The sequence below is a fragment of the Leptodactylus fuscus genome, chromosome 3 (genome assembly GCF_031893055.1).
Source record: "Leptodactylus fuscus isolate aLepFus1 chromosome 3, aLepFus1.hap2, whole genome shotgun sequence".
Classification (NCBI taxonomy): Eukaryota; Metazoa; Chordata; class Amphibia; order Anura; family Leptodactylidae; genus Leptodactylus; species Leptodactylus fuscus.
Window position 1 is genome coordinate 38,797,818 of NC_134267.1, and position 23,910 is coordinate 38,821,727.

At 41.0% G+C, this 23,910-nt stretch overlaps 1 protein-coding gene across 3 annotated transcripts in view; it reads left to right on the forward strand.

Moving 5' to 3' along the window:
* PAK5 (p21 (RAC1) activated kinase 5) overlaps positions 1-20,556 on the forward strand; it is a 113,885-nt gene extending 93,329 nt beyond the window's left edge. For all 3 annotated transcript variants that reach the window (XM_075267415.1, XM_075267416.1, XM_075267417.1), the window contains 6 exons: positions 9,010-9,501; positions 13,509-13,642; positions 16,608-16,734; positions 16,860-16,985; positions 18,080-18,214; positions 19,730-20,556. In XM_075267415.1, the coding sequence (XP_075123516.1) occupies positions 9,010-9,501; positions 13,509-13,642; positions 16,608-16,734; positions 16,860-16,985; positions 18,080-18,214; positions 19,730-19,885 (1,170 nt within the window). In that variant the 3' untranslated portion in view covers positions 19,886-20,556. The remainder of the gene's footprint in view (positions 1-9,009; positions 9,502-13,508; positions 13,643-16,607; positions 16,735-16,859; positions 16,986-18,079; positions 18,215-19,729) is intronic.
* Positions 20,557-23,910: the final 3,354 nt, after the last annotated feature.

Sequence of the window (23,910 nt, forward strand, 5' to 3'; positions counted from 1 at the left end):
GTGTACAGAACCACAGGGGTCCATGTGAAACCTTAGTCCCCAGGCCTGTGTGGCAGTGTACAGAACCACAGGGGTCCATGTGAAACCTTAGTCCCCAGGCCTGTGTGGCAGTGTACAAAACAACAGGTGGTCCTTGTGAAACCTTAGTCCTCAGGCCTGTGTGGCAGTGCATAGAACCACAGGGGTCCATGTGAAACCTTAGTCCCCAGGCCTGTGTGGCAGTGTACAGAACCACAGGTGGTCCTTGTGAAACCTTAGGCCTCAGGCTTGTGTGGCAGTGTACAGAACCACAGGGGTCCATGTGAAACCTTAGGCCTCAAGCCTGTGCACAGATTACAGCGTCCTCTCACCTTTCCAGTACAAGACTGTTCAACTTCCATTATGCTGTACAGGGCTTAAATGGAAAGTTTTTCTCTCCAAGAAGCAATGCCGCCATGCCTGACAGATATAACCTTCACACCCAAGAATTATTACTATAAAATAACATTTTCAGTTTTATATATGGGTTGGTTTGGACCTCAACACTTTCCAGCACTCTTGTAATCTGCGATGTCAGAGGTGTTAGACGGTGCAGCATATTGCACTTATACTCTAAAACAATAGGAAATATTCCCAACATTGTGACAAATATAAACAAAAAAGAAAAAAAAAAACATTATGTGGGAGAAGATCAAGCATTATCTTTGAGGCATCGGAGACAACATAATAGCTAAGCATTTGTAATTTTCACCGACCTGGAGAAAAAAAAAGCAGCGAAGCGTGAAAGATATTCTGCAAGTGAACATCTCAAGCTGTTCTCATATTTTGCAGAACATTAAAATTCTGTTGTTTGTAGGTTTTGTATGCAGCACCCCATCCTCTTGCATACAGACTATCTGTGTTGCTACTCATTTCTTTCAGATTGTCTAGATCCCTGCAGTGTAAAACATTAAGTAGTTTTTAGTAATATAAATTATTGTTGATATCACAGATTTTGGTGTCCTATGCAAAATATTCAGGGCCCAAAAGTATCATCATTTTAGCAGTCGCCTATGTTGCTGTGAGTCTACAAGCACTGACACATTTATTCCTTTAAAGGGATTCTACCATTAAAACCTCTTTTTTTTGTGGATAAGACATCGGAATAGCCTTTAGAAAGGCTATTCGTCTCTTACCTTTAGATGTGATGTTCGCCACGCCATTCCTTAGAAATACCGTTTTTACCGGTATGCAAATTAGTTCTCTCGCAGCGATGAGGGCGGGCCCCAGCGCTGAAAATGCGATGGGAGCGTCCCAACTGCAGCTTGAGAACACGATCCTGCGACGCCTCTATCTTCAGCTGGATCCTCCCCTTCTCTGTCGTCTTCCTCCTGCATCACCTCCGACGCCTGCGCAGTTGGCTCTGCCAGTGAGACACCAGCAGAGCCGAGTGCGAATGCCGGCCGGCTGCCATTTTTGAGAGGCTGCTTCTGCATTGAACTACAAGAGTAAGAGCGGCCTCCCAAAAATGGACACCGTCCGGGATACGCAGTCGGCTCTACTAGTGTCTCACTGGCAGAATCAATTGCGTAGGCGTCAGAGGTGACGCAGGAGGAAGACGACAGAAAAGGGGAGGATCCAGCCAAAGATAGAGGCGTCGCAGGATTGTGTTCTCGAGCAGCAGTGGGGACACCCCCATCGCCTTTTCAGCACTGGGGCCCGCCCCCACCGCTGCCAGAGAACTAAATTGCATACCGGTAAAAATCGGTATTTCTAAGGAACGGCGCGGCAGAGATCACGTCTAAAGGTAAGAGACGAATAGCCTTTCTAAAGGCTGTTCCGACGTCTTATCCACAAAAAAAGAGGTTTTAATGGTAGAATCCCTTTAAATAGTGCTGAATATCACTGCTCACATCTGTCCCTGTCCACACTGGGGGTCGCAATCTAGATTCCAAAGGAACCTATTAGTACATACCACTGATCAACCAAGGCCTGCACATAGATAGGTTAGGTTCACCCAAATCAAGTGGGTTTCCTTGTGAATCGTTCCCTCCATCGTTGAGATATCATGGTTTTATCAATATGCAAAATTAGCTTGCTCTGTTGCACTCGCTACTGCTCATATTGTCGGCGCATGCGCAGTACTGCACATAGGCCAAGAGAAGCGGCAAGTGCGAAAGAACTCAGGGCTAGGTAAGGAATTAACAAAGTTATTTGAAAGAGTTCATTTGCATATTAAAAAAAACTGTGATATCTTGGCAATGGGGGTACTGATTCACAAGTAGAAACAGATGACTCTAACCTGTCTACCAAAAGCAATGGAAGGTTTACCTCTTTGGTGCAGCAGCAATGCCCTAGTTGCTCCAAAGAGCTTGTTTGCATATTGTCAGAAACTTTGATTTCTCGTCTCGTTTGATTCAGGTGACTCTAACCCTATGGGGCTGGGTTGATATGCTGAGTCTTGCTGACAGACTCCCCAATGCTGTCCCTAGCCAGTTGATCTTTGACTGTAGGTGTAATGTGTTGAATGTATTTTGGTGAGTTTTTAACATGTGCGCTACCCTTTGTCCTGTAGACAGATCTGGATAAGGAAACATTTTTTCTTCGGGCTACCCAGTAATGATATTAGCACGCTCGGTTATCCATTTGTACTACAAAGCATTGACCCGGCTCTTAGACAAGACCCACAATTGCATCTCAGCACAGTACAGTGATGGATTTCATGTCAAGGCACAGTCCGCTTGGCTGATCAGATCTTGAATGGTTTCTGCAGTCTCCACCTACCCTACTGTTCACTTCCCTGGGGAACCTAATTAAATACTGCAGAGGAGAAACTGAAAGAGTCCCAGCGCGGCGTCCTATAGTACTAGAATCCCTGCTCTCATATTTCCTTAGGAGGGAACCCATACCTATATACTTACATAATAAATACATATATATATATATATATATATATATATATATACACACACACATATTTATACTATACACACCAAGGGGTTAATATAGACGTGCCACACACAACGCTAATTACCGCTCATCTGTGAACGACGAGCTTCATTAATTTTGCTCAGCTGCAGCTTTAAGCAGCAATTTGCATTGAAATAGTCACGAGCGCTCTATTTGCCCCATTTTGCAGCCAAAATTCAACGTATCCTGGTATGTTGCCTCGCTTGCTCAGCAATCCAAGCCCATATCAGCAGCCATTTTTTTTTTTTTTTTTGGTAGGATAACATTTGCTGCTATTTCTGCATTTCGAGGTCGCGAACAAAAGGATGATTCCGTTTCATGGCATCTCGCACACCAGTAGTGTCAGGGCGCTGCTGCAGTTTCACCTCCGTGGGCTATGTGTTTTTAGATGGAGTTGCTTTGTTTCACGTAATTCTAATTTTGTCATTCCCCTCCTACCGAGCACAGCATTGCAAACATGTATTGTGGAGGGAGTTCTGTGACAAATTGATTCTGCGGCATTTTTTTTTTTTTTTTTTTTGCAGCCTTAGCATAAAACAGTCCTATGATGTTCCACTGCAGAATTCAATTTCACAGTTCAGTTAGGTCCTTGATTATTCTGCCAAATTCAGATTAATGTTCGCCTAACGAACATGAATCAGGGGACTTGTGGCTGACAGCCAGTAGTAATACTAGGACTGGATGGCAGGGCTCAGTTTAATGCCCCGGACGCCTCTGTGCTCTGCTACTGATATTGATGGATTAAATGAATTCAATAGTATAATTATTTGTAAGCATTACATTAGTCGCGAGTGTCAGATTCACCTTAGATACATAACCGACACATTGTAACGATTGTAGGCAGAGATGAGTAACCGTTAAAGAAGAATATTATATAATACAGTCTCATCGGATATTGTATAACACGCACTGGATAAAGAATGGAGGTGCCATTGGCAGTAGCATTACACATAGGGAAAGTGACTCAGATGGTGAGTAAATATCACCTATTTTAAAATTGAAAGAAGGAAATGTATTAAAGGGGTTGTCCAGACCCAAATTGAATTTTATATACTGATGTCGTATCCAGAGGATGTGATCTGTTGGGGTCTGACACTCGTACCCCGCACAGACCCTCTGTTGTAGTAGCCCCCAGTGCTGCAACACATGCAGTACCACTCCTGTCCTGAAATTTGATTTGGGTCTGGACAGCTCCTGAGGGCACAGGTTAAAGATACACTGTTTGGTCCAGAATGTCTTACAAACCATTGAAGGTGCCATGTATTAGAAATATACCCTATTAGCCACAAAGCAAAGAGACAATGCCAAGATATGCATCATTTTATGTAGGGTATATGCAAATCAGCCTGCCAGTTCCTCAGGGGCAGGGCCTTATTTGTCTATACACAGCTGTGATGGGGCAGTGCTGGGAAGCAATTCATTGGACTCCCTTTACTATACTATAGGTGCAGACTTGGAACTCATTGTATTTTACAGCTCGGTTTTGTACACAGCCATATTAGAGCTGCCATGTAAGTTTGTGAGACCTCTTCTGTCCAGTTTCACAAAAACATACATAGAATTTTTTGTTCGAATACAGAATATGTAGAGGCATTCTTCACTAGAAACATTGCTTCAAGGGGAGAATATGACCAAACTTATGGCCTTGGAGCAGTTCAGGCTACCTGAAGACTGCAAAAGCACGTGAACACAGAATGCAAAAATGTTGGCTGTGGGGAAGGTAACTCGGTAGCAGCAATGGTGCGGACCCAACCTGTCAGAGACAAGGATACGATGCCTGGTGCAAACAGGTTTATTTGGAAAAACAGCAAAAATAAACCTTCACGTCAGGCACAAAAATAAGCAAAATAAAATGCAGCCTTAAATTCAAGCAAAAGCGTCAAACAAAACAAAACCCTGCTCGTCTGAGCACTAACTACACAGTTAAAAACGAACGATATGTGTGACTTACTACCAACCACACAAACAAAACAAAGTAGCACAGTACAGTCTCACCAGACTTTCAGTGTTTCAGGACAGACCCAGGCACTTCCTCTCACTCCCAGGCTCTGCAGATTTTTATGACTCATTAACAAGCCTATGACCTGCACCTGCGGCTGAGGAATATTCAAGACCCATCCTGGACTACACATATGTCAGAAACCTGCGGCCGATATAGCGGGACTACAGCACTCTGCCTGTCACCTTCTCACAGGGCCCATAGAAATGAATGTGGTGTCCATACTTTGATCTGCAATTGCAGTAGAAAAGTACGGTCATGTGCATGAGGCCTTAGAGGATCTTTACTATGTCTAGCCATTGCTACCATTTATGAAAGAGTCTGAGTGAGAGCAGGAGTCCGACTGTGGAAAAATAGAGTCAAGTGGTTTGGACTACCACCTCCCCAGTTCTGGCTAATAGATACGGATCTGCAACGTGCAACCCTTGTTCGTTAACTTTTGCATGAAGAATGACCTTGTCGGGTGCTATAGAATGGGTTTTCTAATCCCCTTTAAAGCACTTGTCCTTTTGGCAAGATACAGCCTGACCCCATCTGCAATGATTGCACTAGCCACAGAAATAGCCCAAGAGCCACATTTACAATGTACAAGTTATAAATATAACTCATCTGATGTAAAACATTGTGACTTGGAATCTGCAGAACATTTGGCTTCTTTTCTTCCTGCAATTTATCAATGCCAGTGTACAATGCTGTTAATTTAGATGGGCTCAAGATTATTCTTCCCATAGGAAAGAAAGGAAGAAAGAAAATCCTTGCATTGAGAGATCGTCTATTGTAAATCTCTGTTCAGTTTTAGTTAGTTCCTCTATACACATTGATTGGGAAGGGACAGTGATAAATAGGTTTATATGCGGTGACGCTATATTCAACATAGTACAAACAACAGACTCAATAGTCGCACAGAGAGTTTTTGTAAAAGTTGGCACAAGTCATTATAGAATTCTAAATATATCTTGTGCTATGTACTTAGTCAGCATTGTGGTCGACAAGAGCCACATCGAGCTTGTGCACATGGCCATAATGCCAGTTTGTTGGTTCTATCTATCTATCTATCTATCTATCTATCTATCTATCTATCTATCTATCTATCATCTATCTATCTATCTATCTATCATCTATCTATCTATCTATCTATCTATCTATCTATCTATCATCTATCCTATATGACCACCACTACATTCAAATAGTTAACTTGGGGCCCCTGTTCTTGCAATGGGTGGGGATCGCAGTGGTCCAACCTCGGTAAACATACATTTCACTACACACGTGGTTAAAATTGTTGGTCCCCCTCGTTTAATGAAAGAAAAACCCACAATGGTCACAGAATCTGACAAAAATAATAATAACCAAACTACATGTTGATAAGCCACAAAGCTTCTGGGAGAATGTCCTATGGACAGATGAGACAAAGATCGAACTTTTTGCTAAGGCACATCAGCTCTATGTTCACACATGGAAAAATGAAGCAAATCTTGAAAAGAACACTGTCCCTACTGTGAATCATGGAGGAGGCTCTGTTATGTTCTGGGGCTGCTTTGCTGCATCTGGCACAGGGTGTCTTGAATCTGTGCAGGGTACAATGAAATCTCAAGACTATCAAGGGATTCTAAATGTGCTGTCCGGTGTCAGAAGGTTTGGTCTCAGTCGCAGGTCATGGCTCTTGCAACAGGATAATGACCAAAACACTCAAGAATGGCTAAGAGGAATACATGGGACTATTCTGAAGTAGCCTTCTATGAGCCCTGACCTAAATCCTACTGAGCAACTTTGTAAGAAGCTGAAACATATTGTCTGGAAAAGGCCCCTTCACACCCGAGACAACTGGAGCACTTTGCTCATGAGGAGGGGCCAAAATACCTGCTAAGAGGTGCAGAAGTCTCATTAACAGTTACAGGAATCGTGTAATTGCAGCGATTGCCTCAAAAGATTGTGCAACAAAATATTAAGTTATGGGAACCATCATTTCTGTCCAGGCCTGTTTAATGGGTTTTATTTAAAAAAAAAAAAAAATTCTGTTGAAGCGAATATAAATGTCTGACTTTTATTTGTTCATTTTCATAGAATTTTTATTTACTATTACTTTTCTAAGATCCAAGTTATTTCTGTGACCATTGTGGCGTTTTCACTCATTAAACGAGGGGGGGAACAATTTTTTCCATGTGTGTGTATAGACATTTACCAGCCCAGATGTTAAAGCTGAACTGCATCTATCTATCTATCTATCTATCTATCTATCTATCTATCTATCTATCTATCTGTCTGTCTGTCTGTCTGTCTGTCTGTCTGTCTGTCTGTCTGTCTGTCTATCTATATCTATCTCCTATCTCTATCTATCTATCTATATCTATCTATCTATCTATCTATCTATCTATCTATCTATCTATCTATCTATATCTATCTCCTATCTCTATCTATCTATCATCTATCTATCATTGCCTCATATCTATCTATCTATCATCTATCTATCTATCCATCATTCTATCCATCTATCTATCTATCTATCTATCTATCATCTATCTATCTATCTATCTATCTATCTATCTATCTGTCTGTCTGTCTGTCTGTCTATCTGTCTGTCTGTCTATCTATATCTATCTCCTATCTCTATCTATCTATCTATCTATCTATCTATCTATCTATCTATTTATCATCTATCTATCATTGCCTCATATCTATCTATCTATCTATCTATCTATCTATCTATCTATCTATCATCTATCTATCCATCATTCTATCCATCTATCTATCATCTATCTATCTATCTATCTATCTATCTATCTATCACCTATCAATATCTCTGCATCATACCTCTCTCTATCTATCTATCTATCTATCATCTATCTATCTATCTATCTATCTATCTATCTATCTATCTATCTATCATCTATCCTATATGACCACCACTCCATTCAAACAGTTGACATGGGACCCCTGTTCTTACGATGGGTAGGGGTTGCCGTGGTCCAGCCCAAGGTGAACATACATTTACATATGTTAATATATGATAATAATAATAATAAATTTTATTTATATAGCGCCAACATATTCCACAGCGCTGTACAATTTGTAGGGTTCAAATACAGACAGATACATAACAAAGAAAGTCATTTCACACAATGGGACTGAGGGCCCTGCTCGCAAGAGCTTACAATCTATGAGGTAGAGGGGGTGACACAAGAGGTAGCAGGGGCGGCATTGCTTATACAGAGGTCAGACAATGTTGTAATAGAGGTTACTGTCATTACACAAACATAAGACTTTATGAGCCGTCAACAGTCGTGTCCTTTAAGATGTGGATGGAGCTTGGACCTATAAAGTTATACTGAAAAGACATCATATCATGTGGGGTAATGTGGGAGCGGGGACAGAGGAGGGTTAGATTTTGGGGATTCTAATTATAGTACGGAAGGGTTTAAGTTAGGAATTCTGATAGGCCTGTCTGATAAGATGCGTCTTTAGTTTGCGTTTGAAGCTGTAGAAATTGGGAGTTAATCTGATTGTCCGGGGTAGAGCATTCCAGAGAAGTGGTGCAGCTCGGGAGAAGTCTTGTATACGAGCGTGGGAGGTTCTGATAATAGAGGATGTAAGTGTTAGGTCATTGAGTGAGCGGAGAGCACGGGTTGGGCGGTAGACAGAGATGAGGGAGGATATTTTGTTTGTGGGCCAGGCAAAGTAGAAGTGATAGTTGGTGACATTTGCACCATATTTATTGAAAGCCTTCTAATAATTTATCATATTTGATCTAATTTCAGCCAAAACTTCACCTCCTGGGAGGCCTCGCCCTTTGTTCTTTTTACTTCTTAAATTGAGGAGTGAGGAAAATAACAAAGGATTTTGTGGCCTTCTCTGTCAGAGGTCGTGAAGCTCCCAATGATTGCTTGCTTAACTATCAGTCTGTTATAGAACAACATCTATTGACTTTCCGCGGCCTCGCTCTTTGTCTCCTGTTGTCTAGGATCATTATGGCTCCGTTCTGATCTGTAATACCTGTAGTTTCTCCACTTTCATACTTTTCATCTTCTTCTTTTGTAGGATTTTCTATGACCACACATTTGTGACGCTTTCCGTTTTTTTTGCAGGCAGACTATGATCGAGCACAGGTATCCTTGAGCCCTCCACTCACTGGATCTGACACATATCCTCGAGGTCCTACAAAGCTACCTCAGTCACAAAACAAATCCAACTATCCCTCAAGTAGTTACCAGTATCCATCAGTATACCATAAGCCATCTCCTTACCATCAGCCCCCGCTTCATGGGAGCCCCCACTACATGTCTACGGGTTCTTACCCTAGTTCTCCAAGTACATCATCCAGTGTTTACCCTCCCCCCAGCTGGGGCTCATCCTCAGATCAGCCGCCATCAAGAGTGTCCCATGAACAATTTAGAGCAGCTCTGCAGCTTGTGGTCAGTCCTGGAGACCCCAGAGAATATCTGGATGACTTTATTAAAATTGGAGAGGGCTCAACAGGTATTGTCTGTATCGCAACGGAAAAGCACACAGGAAAGCAAGTAGCTGTGAAAAAAATGGATCTCAGGAAACAACAGAGAAGAGAATTGCTCTTTAATGAGGTAGGAAATGTTTATTACACGCACAAGACAGTTCCCCCACCCCCACCTTTTGCATCACGTCTGCCAAGCCTGTGTTGCATGCTAAAAAATACTGCAGCTATGACAGTCCAAAAGCAACAGAAGCCTGAAGATGGACCGAAATGTGAGGCTGAGGCCACACGTTACACAAAAGATGCGTTTTGTTACAGATTTTGGGTTTTTTTTGCTCTTTTTAAACCAAAGCTAGAAGTGGACTTAGCGGAATAGAGAAGTATATGGAGGTTCGATTTCTTCTGAATCCATGGAAATGCAGCTTTTTTTTGCTGCAGATTTTCTGCAGCAAATGGCCACAAAAGGAATGGGAGATATCTAGCAAGTTCTTATACTTCTCCCTTCTGCTAAATCCATTCCTGGCTTTGGTACAAAAAAAACAGCAGCAAAATCTGCAACAAAAAAAAAAAAAACTGCTTTTCTCAGCTTTAGGCCGGGGCCCCATTGGCCGGAAACACCGCAGTAAAAATCGCGGCATTTTACAGTACCTGCAAAGTGGATGGGATTCATGCTAATCCCATTCCCACTTTGTGGAAAAAATCGCAGCGTTGCAGTTTTGAAAATCGCAGCATGTCAATTATATCTACAGAAACACCGGCGGCTTTCCCATAGATATAATTGTAAAAAAGGAAGTTTCTGTTCAGAGTGCTGTAGCAAGAACCGCAATGCGCTCACGCCGCGGTTGTTCCCGTAGTGCTTTAACGCAACGGTTCCGGCAAGTGGGGCCTTAGGGCTTTAGCTCAAAAAACACAAAAAAATCTGTAGCAAAATAAATAAACAAATAAATATGTCCCAGGCTAAAATGTTTTCTGCTGGGATGTAAATGGTTAACAGGGGAAAAAAATGGGTTAAAAATAGAGCGGGCATTTCTTGTGTTGAGACAGGAGCTAGAAGTAGAGGCCAGTTTTGGAATAGGAGATATGGAAAAATTGTGACATTAGTTATGCTTTTTTTTTTTTTTACCCATTCTGCCCCTTTGTTTAACAGAGTCTGCCAGAAGGATAAATCGTAAGGTCAGTACATTGTAGTTCTCTTTACTCACTTTCCAAATATACCTTAGTTATTCTGCATTGCAGCTCCATTATTGAGAAAATCACAGTTTTAGCCATATGCAAATTAGGTGACACGGGCGTTTTTTTGGCGTTTCTTCCCCAGGCTTTGCTCTGTGCCGTACATTACCTCCCCTAACTGTAGCCCTGCTCTCTCTGGGGGGAGGGGGCTGTCAGTCAAAGGATGGTGGGTTGAGCTGGGCAGCAGTTCAGGGAGGTAATCTACAGCGCATCACAAAGTTCGGGGAAGATCAAAGACATCCCAAAAGCCCTTTTCACCTCATTTGCATATGACGTAAACACTGATTTTTCTAAACAGTGGAGCTGCAATGCTGAATGGCAAAGACAGATTTGGAAAGTGTGTAAGCAGCACTGTAAGTTAGTGGGATTACAATCATCACGATTTATATCCATTTAATTGGACATAACAGTGATGAATACCCAAGCCTACCATTTCTCTTATACTGTGAAATATATGCACTGTTTTTTGTTTGTTTTTTTTAAATTGTATTGTATTCTGAAGGTTAGTGTACCAAAGTTTTAAAGACAAAGCACCTTGTTATGCTGCAACCCCTGTGTATTAGCCCTGACAATACAATGCCTCACATATAAATACAATATATCAATATAAATATATAAATACATAATTCTATACACAAATAGTTGGGTAATATTAAAGTACAGTTTTAAAGTTTTCAATTATAAATTAAATATCCAGCAGGACATACAATGAGCCTAAATGTGTACTGTTGCTGATTCCAGCTCCTTGCAAACCCCCCGGCACCATATCTGGATTGTAGACCTATAGACCTGTATATACCAGTAGACTATAGACTGTAGGTCCATATCCTGCAGGGATCCTCACTGTACGCCTCTTATTGTAACTCGTTTTTACTGTATCGTATTGAGACTTCCTTTTAGTTATAGATGTCTAGAAAACACAGCACTGGGCTCAGTCTGTGGCTGACGCTTAGGGCTACGTAGTAGCGATGAGCGAGTAGTATTCGATCGAATACCTCGCCGGCATAGGAATGCATGTAATCGGCCGAACACGAAGGGGTTAAACGCATCGAATATTCAAAGCGTTTAACCCCTTGGTGTTCCGCCGATTACACGCATTCCTATGCCGGCGAGGTATTCGATCGAGTACTACTTGCTCATCACTAGTATGTAGCCATGGCATCCGCCGCAGGAGCTCAGAATGGAGGTGGGCTTTGCTTATCAAATACATTAAAGCTTATAGTAAGTCCTACAGCATCTGATAACCAAAGGAGCATTGTGTAATACCATTAGCTTCCCTGATACCAAAAAAGTACAACAGTCTCAGCCAAAGCAGTAGCTGATAGGTCACGGTCATGTGTAACATAATATGGCGCTATAGTCTCAGCCAAAGCGGTAGATGATAGGGTATGGTCATGTGTAACATAATATGGCACTATAGTCTCAGCCAAAGCGGTAGATGATAGGGTATGGTCATGTGTAACATAATATGGCGCTATAGTCTCAGCCAAAGCGGTAGATCATAGGGTATGGTCATGTGTAACATAATATGGCACTATAGTCTCAGCCAAAGCAGTAGTTGATACGGTATGGTCATGTGTAACATAATATGGCACTATAGTCTCAGCCAAAGCAGTAGCTGATAGGGCACGGTCATGTGTAACATAATATGGCACTATAGTCTAAGCCAAAGCAGTAGCTGATAGGGTATGGTCATGTGTAACATAATATGGCACTATAGTCTCAGCCAAAGCGGTAGATGATAGGGTATGGTCATGTGTAACATAATATGGCACTATAGTCTAAGCCAAAGCAGTAGCTGATAGGGTATGGTCATGTGTAACATAATATGGCACTATAGTCTCAGCCAAAGCAGTAGCTGATAGGGTATGGTCATGTGTAACATAATATGGCACTATAGTCTCAGCCAAAGCAGTAGCTGATAGGGTATGGTCATGGGGAACATAATATGGCACTATAGTCTCAGCCAAAGCAGTAGCTGATAGGGTATGGTCATGTGTAACATAATATGGCACTATAGTCTCAGCCAAAGCAGTAGCTGATAGGGTATGGTCATGTGTAACATAATATGGCACTATAGTCTCAGCCAAAGCGGTAGATGATAGGGTACGGTCATGTGTAACATAATATGGCACTATAGTCTCAGCCAAAGCAGTAGCTGATAGGGTATGGTCATGTGTAACATAATATGGCACTATAGTCTCAGCCAAAGCGGTAGATGATAGGGTACGGTCATGTGTAACATAATATGGCACTATAGTCTCAGCCAAAGCAGTAGCTGATAGGGCACGGTCATGTGTAACATAATATGGCACTATAGTCTAAGCCAAAGCAGTAGCTGATAGGGTATGGTCATGGGGAACATACTATGGCACTAAAGGTGTCACTTGAGAAAATGTATCACAAGTAATGAGAAAAGTTTCCTATCACAAACAAATACGTTCATTATTGTCCTAGTATTATGTAGAATATCTCCTCAATTATCAAAAGGACTAACACCATTATTACACCGATCTTTATCATGTATGATGATAGGCCTTCCCATATTGTAAGGGTATGTCTACTTTGGACATCCCTTTTTACTAACAAAGTCTGTATATGATAAGCTGATCGCCCACTGTCCACCGCAGCCACCTTCACCTATCCGCTGTCATCCGTGAGATACACATGTAGCAGAGTTAACCCAAACTTCTAGAATTGTCTAAACCGCTAATAACTTATCATAGAAGTTCACAAAAGCAATGAAAAGTCATTAATAAAAAAATGTCTCAATTACTTTTACAGCAGTTTAGCCGATTGCAGAAGTTCAGGTTAACTCTGCTACATCCCAACAGCAACCTCTACCAATACTTATACATGGCACAGCCTTCTAAGCAGAATCTAACATGTGTTTTCTTGTGTCTGCAGGTAGTGATCATGAGAGATTACCATCATGAGAATGTTGTTGACATGTATAATAGTTACCTGGTTGGTGATGAGTTGTGGGTAGTCATGGAGTTCCTAGAAGGTGGAGCACTGACGGACATTGTCACACATACAAGGTATGTCACCATAGTATGATTGTTATTATCCTACATTGTATCTGTATTTCTGTATTGCAGTTAAACAATATTTCATATGGACATGGAATTATTCACGTGTTTTCATGTAATTTTACAAAAATTGGGATCTATTTTTTGACTTACATAACCTTAAGTTTGAGATGATATTTTGATTGTCTCCATTTTTACGATGGCCATATACATTAGATATTTATGGTGGTCATATATATCACTCATGTGAATGACCAGCTTAAAGGAGTTGTCCAATTATAACTTCTGCTCCAACTCCTTTATAAATGGCTGACAGTCATTGTCAGGCAAATGCAGTAAAGCTTCTAATTCAGTAAAAATCTCGCTATTGAGTTCCTGTGTAAGTAAATATAAAATGTAAAACTGACTCCAACTCTACCAAAAACGGACTCCAACTGTACCCAAGACTGGCTCCAAATCCACTTAAAACTGACTCCAACTCCACTCAAAAGTAACTCAAAATCTACCCAAAACTAACTCCAACTCTACCTAAAACTGGCTCCAACTTCACTCATAATCAACTCCAACTCTGTCCAAAACTGGCTCCAATTCTACCCTAAACTGACTCTAAATTCACCCAAAACTTACTCCTACTCCATTCAAAACTGACTTCAACTTAACTCAAAACTGACCCCAATTCCACTCAAAACTGACTCCAACTTAACTTAAAACTGACCTCAACTCCACTCAAAGCTGAGTCTAGGTCTACCCAAAACTGACCTCAACTCCACCCAAAACTGACTACAACTCTACCCAAAATTTACTCCAACTCTACCCAAAACTTTCTCCAACTTCACCCAAAACTGACTCCAACTCCACCCAAAACTGACTATAGCTCTACCTAAAACTGCCTCCCAACTCCACCCAAAATTGACTCCAGCTCTACCCAAAACTTTCTGATAAAAACAACTCAAAGGGGTTATATGTGTATATACTGATATAGGGAGCTTGAATGCTGCAGTATACGGTAGTTCTATGTTGTAGGCCACATTAATCTTTTGGGACACTGCAGAGGAGAGGACCCACTTTTTATGTGCATCTTTATATCCCAATTATACAGCATGTTCCTCATTTTGGGACAAAGTAAGATAAAATCCCATCTAAGGTCACAAAGGCCAGCAACAAAGCGTACATTTCAGAAGATCTGCTAACTTACCATTACCCACAGGCAGAGAAGTCACAGACAAAATGCAAATGATCTCCCATTCTCCCCGACATTGATAAATTGCTGTTCCCACTCCCAAGCTAATAACAATCGAGATAGTAAAGTCCTGAAGGTGAAAACATTACAGCAGATAAAACAATATAATAAAGTGAAAAAGAGACTGCTCGTACTCACCCAACAACAGAATAAGGGGTCAAAAGCTGCGGTAATGTCTCCGGTATCCACAGAGGAAAAAAATCATGTAATAAAAACATCACAACGCCGGCTCTCACAACTCCTTATCAAGTAATATCCACATCAGTAATGCAGACAGAGGGTCAAATAAAGGTCTAACAATGGTCTAAAACATATCCATAACGCACTATGAAATTATAGAATACTAGTCTATGCCCACAAATTCGTCTACATGTTGTTGGCGGCGATGATTCACCTATATTCAGCAAATTGCTGCCGTCGAATGTTCGCCTGCTCTGACGTTTCGGCAGCTCTTAAGCTGTCCTGCTGCTGAACTTGTTTCTCATGCCGTGCCTGTGATTGTTTGGGTATCTCAGCAGCTCGCTGGGACGCCATATAATGAGCGTGTTGTTAGCGTTGATGATCCTTCTGCTCCAGCGTTTCGGCAGCTGTCAAGCTGGCCTGCCGCTGAACTCACTCCTCGCAGTGTGCTCATGATTGTTCCGGCATCTCAGCAGCTCGCTGGAAAGCCATATAATGAGCTTGTTGTTGGCGTTGATTATCCACCTGCTCCTGCGTTTCGGCAGCTATCAAGCTGGCCAACCGCTAAACTCCTTCCTTGTGCCATGCCCATGATTGTTCCGGCATCTCAGCAGCTCGTTTGGACGCCATATAATGAGAAAATTAGATTTTTTTTTTCCCATCATGTTTAAAAGTAGCAAACTGCCAATTTGGATTAAAGTGTTTTCCCATCCAGTGTGTCAGCACTGCCTGGAGCAGATCAGATAATATGCAAATGCATGTACATAATGGACTGAGGATTAGCTGACTGTTTACATAGAGAGATAACAGACCTGGCTTTATCAGAACCTGAGATAAGCTGCTGCAAGAGCAGTGTAATATAGTATGTGAACATAAATTCATAACAGTCGTGAAGCCATGACATTTACTGGGATAAAGAGTAGCCTATGTGTTAATTGAGGTAACAAACTAGCTATGTGCCAAATTTCATCTAAATCCCTTCAGTTGTTTTTTGCTTGAGTAACAAACACAGAAACATCCAAACACACAAACGTTCACATTTATATTAGTACATGAAATAACACCTGATAAAAGGTCTGTATAAAAAAAATCCAAGTATGCAAAGTATAGAAGCAAATGGCCATAAAATACTACTAAATAACCATAAGTCAGAAAATACAAGTGTGTCTGTTGCAGGGCCCTCGCAATCCGGTGGCTAAATATATAATATATATAATATGACACCAAAAGCAAGATTATATGTTTTACAATCTCGGAGATATAACTGTTTGCAGTGACCCTCCCCTCATTTTCTTCATGTATTACACATCCCGTACTCCATACACAGTAACATTCAGTGAGAGGCAGGAACAGCTCTCAATACAGGAGCGATGGGAGGAATACAGAGATACAGGGTTTCACAGAAAGGAGCTAAAATCTGTTAATATTACAAAATGTATTAATGACACAAATATTGTCATAAGTTGTCTGAAAGTTTAGTTACACTGTAAGTGACATTGGTTGTCACTACTTCCATCTATTGCTCATTATTCACACTGACATCTTCTCTTCCAGGATGAATGAGGAACAAATAGCCACAGTGTGTTTCTCTGTCCTGAAGGCCTTGTCCTACCTGCATAATCAGGGAGTAATTCACAGGGATATCAAAAGCGACTCCATCCTGCTGACCAGTGATGGCAGGGTAAGCAATTGTGCCATGGCTATTAATTTTAGCGGTTAGTTAGACAGTTATAATGGCGGTATCATGCCGCCAAGCTGGAAATAACAAGCTACTACAGTAATGGTTTATATCCTCTGTATTTGCAGATAAAGCTTTCTGATTTTGGATTCTGTGCACAAGTGTCAAAGGAGGTTCCCAAAAGAAAATCTCTTGTAGGAACTCCATACTGGATGGCTCCAGAGGTTATATCAAGACTCCCATATGGAACTGAGGTAAGGTTGGTGAATATACTGTTATAAGACACAACTGAGTAAGGTGCAGAATTACTATAGGAGTGATGTACAGTAGGTATGATATGTACAGAAGGTCGGGTTAGATACTACATTCTCTAAGGACTGCTAATATGGTGGGCAACCCCTGGCAATGCTGTTCGGTCAGATTCATTTAGACATACATGTCCCCGTATTCACTGCTGTGTGGAAATATAGTAGGACCATAAATTTCCTTTCTTTATATGGTGCTCTTGTATGGTACATAGGCTGCAGTCACACTAGTGTTCAGGAACTCTGTCCCCCATTCACTTAAAATAAGTGGGGAGAAAAACCTGCAATCCTTTTCCCTCTGCTGGTTTTGGGTGTTTTTTGGGTCCCCGAGCAGACCTGAAGAACGGAGACCCGAATGCTAGTGTGAACCTAGCGCTAGTTGGCTTTAGGGAAATTGGGACCAAGGCCTTAATAGGTCCGGACAATAACAATGTGTAGCGCAGACCAGTACAAGGGCATACCGTATTACCATAAGCACTCTGTGTCACCTGGGGTCTCAGTTATAGGGCGCATAGGGAAGACCAGTACAAGGGCATACCAGACTAGTACAAGGGCATACAGACCAGTACAAGGGCATACCAGACCAGTACAAGGGCATACCAGACCAGTACAAGGGCATACAGACCAGTACAAGGGCGTACCGGACCAGTACAAGGGCGTACAGCATTACCATAAGCACTCTGTCTCACCTGGGGTCTCGGTTATAGGGTGCATAGGGAAGTTTTCACGTGGTTGTTCAGTAGCTCATGCAGGGTTCTGTTTCGATGTCATGGAGAAGGCTAGGACCTGCTCTATAGTCATCGGAATGGAATGGAGCCCTATTGGGCAAGCCTTAGCCTGCACACTCGGTCATATGCAAACTTTGTAGTCAATGGTTAAATATTAATCTTCAATTTTTATTCCATTTCTTTCCATCCTAAAGTAGTATCCTAAAGTTTTTTGACCAGGAAATAGTGGAAGTCTTTCCGAAAAATAAACTACTGTCTCAAGCCTAAAGACCAAGGATATCAATGACCTTGTATTGAATGCCGTCCTTTTTCTAGGTGGATATCTGGTCACTTGGAATCATGGTGATAGAGATGATTGATGGAGAACCTCCTTACTTCAATGAACCGCCATTGCAGGCAATGCGCCGGATACGAGATAATTTACCACCAAGAGTAAAAGATGTTCATCAGGTAATATTATTCACATCTACCTATGTAAGGCGCAGACCCTTTACTTATACAAGTTTTTTTACTTTTATTTATTTGACTCCTTTATTTAATGCCAACATATTCAGCAGCGCTGTCCATAAAACGTCATCATTGACACTGGTCTCTGTCCCCAATAAGGCTCATGATCTAAATACCATATTAACCTATCAGTATGTGCATGGAGTGTGCAGGAAGAAAGCAGAGTATCAAAAGGAAATTCTCTAAATCACATGTACCCAGGACAGTGTTGCAAGGCAACATAGGGAATGAAATAATTCTCAAACCAGACATTCCTCTTTATTCCCATATAGATAGATCAGGAATTCATCAGGATTAAATGACATGTGGGATTTCCTTCTCAGTAAATGCTAGTTATACTCATCTTTATTGGGCATCCTAGCTGAGGACCATTAATAGGCATCAGTGGTGTAGCTGAGACGTGTGACATCAGACAGAGGCTGGGAGAGGCCGAAGAGAACTCTGGACTCTGAGGAGTCTGTTACCAGAACCCAGCATGTCACCCCAGCCCTGCAGATAGATAGGTTACTGTCACCAGAACCAGCATATCACCCCAGCCCTGCAGATAGATAGGTTAGTGTCACCAGAACCAGCATATCATCCCAGCCCTACAGTTAGATAGGTTAGTCTCACCAGAACCAGCATATCACCCCAGCCCTGCAGATAGATAGGTTAGTGTCACCAGAACCAGCATATCACCCCAGCCCTGCAGATAGATAGGTTAGTGTCACCAGAACCAGCATATCACCCCAGCCCTGCAGATAGATAGGTTAGTCTCACCAGAACCAGCATATCACCCCAGCCCTGCAGATAGATAGGTTAGTGTCACCAGAACCAGCATATCACCCCAGCCCTGCAGATAGATAGGTTAGTGTCACCAGAACCAGCATATCACCCCACCCCTGCAGATAGATAGGTTAGTGTCACCAGAACCAGCATATCTCCCCAGCCCTGCAGATAGATAGGTTAGTGTCACCAGAACCAGCATATCACCCCAGCCCTGCAGATAGATAGGTTAGTGTCACCAGAACCAGCATATCACCCCATCCCCACAGATAGATAGGATAGTGTCACCAGAACCAGCATATCACCCCACCCCTGCAGATAGATAGGTTAGTGTCACCAGAACCAGCATATCACCCCAGCCCTGCAGATAGATAGGTTAGTGTCACCAGAACCAGCATATCACCCCAGCCCTGCAGATAGATAGGTTACTGTCACCAGAACCAGCATATCACCCCAGCCCTGCAGATAGATAGGTTAGTGTCACCAGAACCAGTAACCCAGCTCTACCTATCTGCAGTGCTGGGGTGATATGCTGGTTCTGGTGTCAGATTCCCTTTAAATCAAAAATAAACAAAATAACATGATATTTTCTCTTTTTACAACTTTCTTCCTTCTCGAACACCTTCCATAGTGTCCCTGCTGTTAAATGTCCTAAATTTCCAGTCTCAGCATGTCTCTAATTCTTATTCATAGGTTTCTTCAGTGCTACGTGGCTTCCTAGACTTGATGTTAGTGAGGGAACCATCGCAGAGAGCAACAGCACAAGACCTATTAAGACATCCATTCTTGAACCTCTCAGGACCCCAGTCGTGTATTATACCACTAATGAGGCAATACAGACATCATTAGGCTCCTGCTTCTCGGGGCAGGGCCAAGGAGGAAGACGAGAAAACCAACACCAACAAACACAAGAAATGCAAAACCGAAGCAGCTAAAAAATCATAACTGCCTATATTTCTGTACAGTGACTACAAGATGAAACGCTGGGGTGCGCTGAAACACAAACCTCACTTTTCACTCTTTTTTGCTTTGGTTTCTTTGTTTTTTTTTTCTTTTTAATTGATTGACAATGCAGACTTTTTACAAAGTTTCTTTTGACGTGAATTTAGATATAAGTCCCGACATCATCCCCTCCCCCCCTCCCCGAAGCTTATTTGAAACAAAGGGAATTTAGTGTCATTTATTTGAACAATGTAAAATCCTTCTTTGAGGTAAAATGCACTTTTTTTCAACAGTAGGAGTGTAACGTATTTTGAAATGAATTTGTAATTTTCTGTATAATACTTTTGATAATTTGCAGTTTTTTGATGTTCTGTAAACATTGTGCCAGTTCCAAAAACCAGGTGTAATTTACCAAACATTTTCAAAAAAATAAAAATAAAAAATTCCTACTTTTATAATCCTTTTGGAAATGCCCACACCTCCGTTTCAGTGTCGACTGTCTATTTTGCTTGCATCTGAAGACTAGAGTGGTTTGCAAATATTTAAGGCCCTACCATTATCATTACTCAGTGTTACCCCCCCCCCCCAAAAAAAAAAAAAAAAAAAGAAAAAAATTCTGAAATAACTAGGGAAAAAAATCAGTATTTACTCAAAAATTTTGCAAAAATATTTAAGACATGGTAATTTCACAAATATGTAAAATATTCATAAATATAAATATTTATAGGGTCCATATATGACAAATAGCGGGGGGTTATTTCACATTATATAACATTTAACAAATAAAATCCAGTACAGAGCTGTCATTGAAAACGAAGGGCTAGTTGACACGGGACAAAATGGCGTGGATTTTGCCGCGGAATCCGCTGACGCAGGATCCTATGTAAACCGCTACCGTTTTTTTTCCACTAGTGGAAAAAAGAAGCAACGTGACCTTTCTTTAGGCGGATTCCACCTGCAAAAACCAACAGGAGTCAATGGGAGGTGGAAAAACCACTAGCAGTTTTTGATGTGGTTTTGGACACGGTTTTTGGCAACAAACGCTTCAAAAACCCCTAGCGGTTTTCTCAATGTCCATACACTGTGCTGGAGTAAAAAACCCAAAACTAAAGACACTCCAAAATACGCCTCATGTGAAAAAACGCTAATTCCTAATTCCTGAAGTGGATTTTTTCCTGACCAAATTTCTTGACACCTAACTACGTGTGAACTAACCCTAATGGTCAATGCATGCAGAGTTTTTTGTCAAGGATATTGGACAGGAAAAAAATCTGTTTCTGGAATTAGGAAATGTTTTTTGTTTTTAATGTAGATTGTGAGCCCCACATGTACATTTTTCCCTATCAGTATGTTTTTGGAATATGGGATGGAAATCCATGCAAACATGGGGAGAACATACAAACTCCTTGCTGATCGGTTTTTTGCTGTTGGCGGGATTAGAGCACCAGGACTCCAGCGCTGCAAGGCTGTAGTGTTAACCACTGAGCCACCATGTGGCCCCTGAATTAGAAAACTGTTTTTGAAGCAGTTTTAGAGGTGTTTTTAGTTTTTGTTTTGTTTCCTCCAGCACAGTGTATGGACCTTGAAAAAACCGCTAGCAGTTTTTGACGCAGTTTTTGCAAAAACAGCATCAAAAACCATTAGCGTTTTCTTCCGCCTTCCATTGGCTCCCGTTGGTTTCTTTAGGTGGAATCCGCCTGAAGAAAGGTCATGTCGCTTTTTTTTTTCAATAGCGGAAAAAATCCGCTAGCGGAATACATTGAACTCTATGTTGATGTGGATTCTGATGCGGATTCAGTGTTAAAATCCTCGCCAAGTACTCCGTGTGAACTGTCCCTGAGTCTCCAAAAATCATCTGAAATCTGATTGGTTACCAATAGTAAATTCCTCCACTTTTCCCTTGCCCCAATTTTAATAACTTATATAGCTATGAGGAGCGTTTTTATATTTATTTTGTATTTATTTTGTATTTATTTGGGGTTTTTTTGGTTTTTTTTACAGTTATTCATTGAATTAATGTTTTACTTAATGCGATTTTTATTTATTCTGATTTATTTATTTGATTTATAGTCTCATTTTTTGGAATCCCAGTTATTTACTGTCCCAGTTGGCAGGAAATGTCAACATTTTAAGCGGGTATTTTTCCAAACTGACCTACTATTTTCATTGTAATAATGTTGTAGGATGTGTTTGACTCAATACACTTGTGCTGCTGTCTATAATTTTTTTATGTCAAAAAAAAAAAAAAAAAATGGATGACAATAAATTTGTGTTGCTTGTTGAATGAACTTGCATGTCAATTCTAGGCCTAGATAGATTTGTGTTTTGCAGCCACTTGATTCATATTTATTTCAATGCAAAATAAAATTTATTTATTAATGAGCACAGTTGTATTTTATTTATTTTTTTGGCATTTTTTCTGGTTTGTAATATTTGGCAGGACTGGAACCGGAAGTTGTACTATGTCTCATTAGGGTAAGACGGCACAGGGACCTATTGGCAATGCTAGGAATTCAGGGTAAGGAATATGCAGATAAATCTTATACCGCTCACTCGGCTATCCATTACCCTGCTGTACATGGATTAGAGGTGACATGTCAAAACAGCTGCCTGAGAATGTGAACTTTCTAAGGGGATAGGTTGGCTTGGTTATTATTCCCAAAATATGCAATTATTTATTTTATTTTATATTTTTTAAACCATGCATTGATCTATAGGGAGCTACCTTCCGTATGGTGGCGCTAGAGCACGGCTTCAGAACTAGAAAAGACATTCTTAATGTAGGTTTCTACATGTATCATAAAACACATATCTTTATTATATTTTGGTTTTCCTTTGCAGATCACCTACATATACATAGTGTGTAGTGAAAGGGATTTTTAGGACTTACATATTGATGACCTATCCTTGGGATAGGTTACCCATATCTCATTGGTGGGGATCCAACACTCCACAGATTAGCAGATCGAAGTCAGCGCCACTTCTGATTCACTGGCCATTTCTCCAAAGATGTAAGCAGCAACATTCTCGTCACTCCAAAGAATTCATTGACATATTAACAAAAAGTGATATCTCAGAAACACAGGCACCAAGGGGAACACTCCATAGGATTGAGGTAATCCTACCCTAATCTGTGGGGTTGGATTGATATGCTGGGTTATGGTGACAAACTCCTTTTATAAGGTGGCTCGGCACTAATTCAGCGCTGTGGCCCCCTCATCATCAGGATTGTGGGTGTCTGACACCTGCTATCACCAATAAGGGTCATATCATTGATTTTTTTTTTTTTTACTTCTTTAAATAATCGACATGAGATCAGTGTCGTAGTTTAGAGATAATTGTGGATTCCTAGATAGTTTACGCTGTACCATAGATTTATTAATTCTGAAGCCATGGAAGCACAAGCTTTGTGATTAGCGGATGAATGGGTAAAATGACTCCATTATGTGTGCATTATTTCCAGCTCCTACCCTTTGCTGTGCGGTTTATTTTTAGCCCGGTCTTTCTCTCACTTGCAAGTTTCCTATCAATTGCCGTGCGTATCTGTCAGTTCTGGAAATGACCCAATGGCAGTAAATACGTGAAGACTCATCTCGGAAATGAACGCTCCACTTTTGATTAAAGTCAAGATTTTCTTTTACAATATATTTGGTCTCAATTATTAGTAAACTATATTGTTTGGGAGCTTTGGTGAATTGGGTGATATATAACATTACTATTCATTTATTTTTAGAGCACCATTAATTCCATGGTGCTGGATATTATTATATTAATTCCATGGTGCTGGATATTATTATATTCATTCCATGGTGCTGTACATTATATTCATTCCATGGTGTTGTACATTATTATATTTATTCCATTGTGCGCACATTATATTCATTCTATTGTACGGTACATTATTATATTCATTCCACGGTGCTGTACATTAT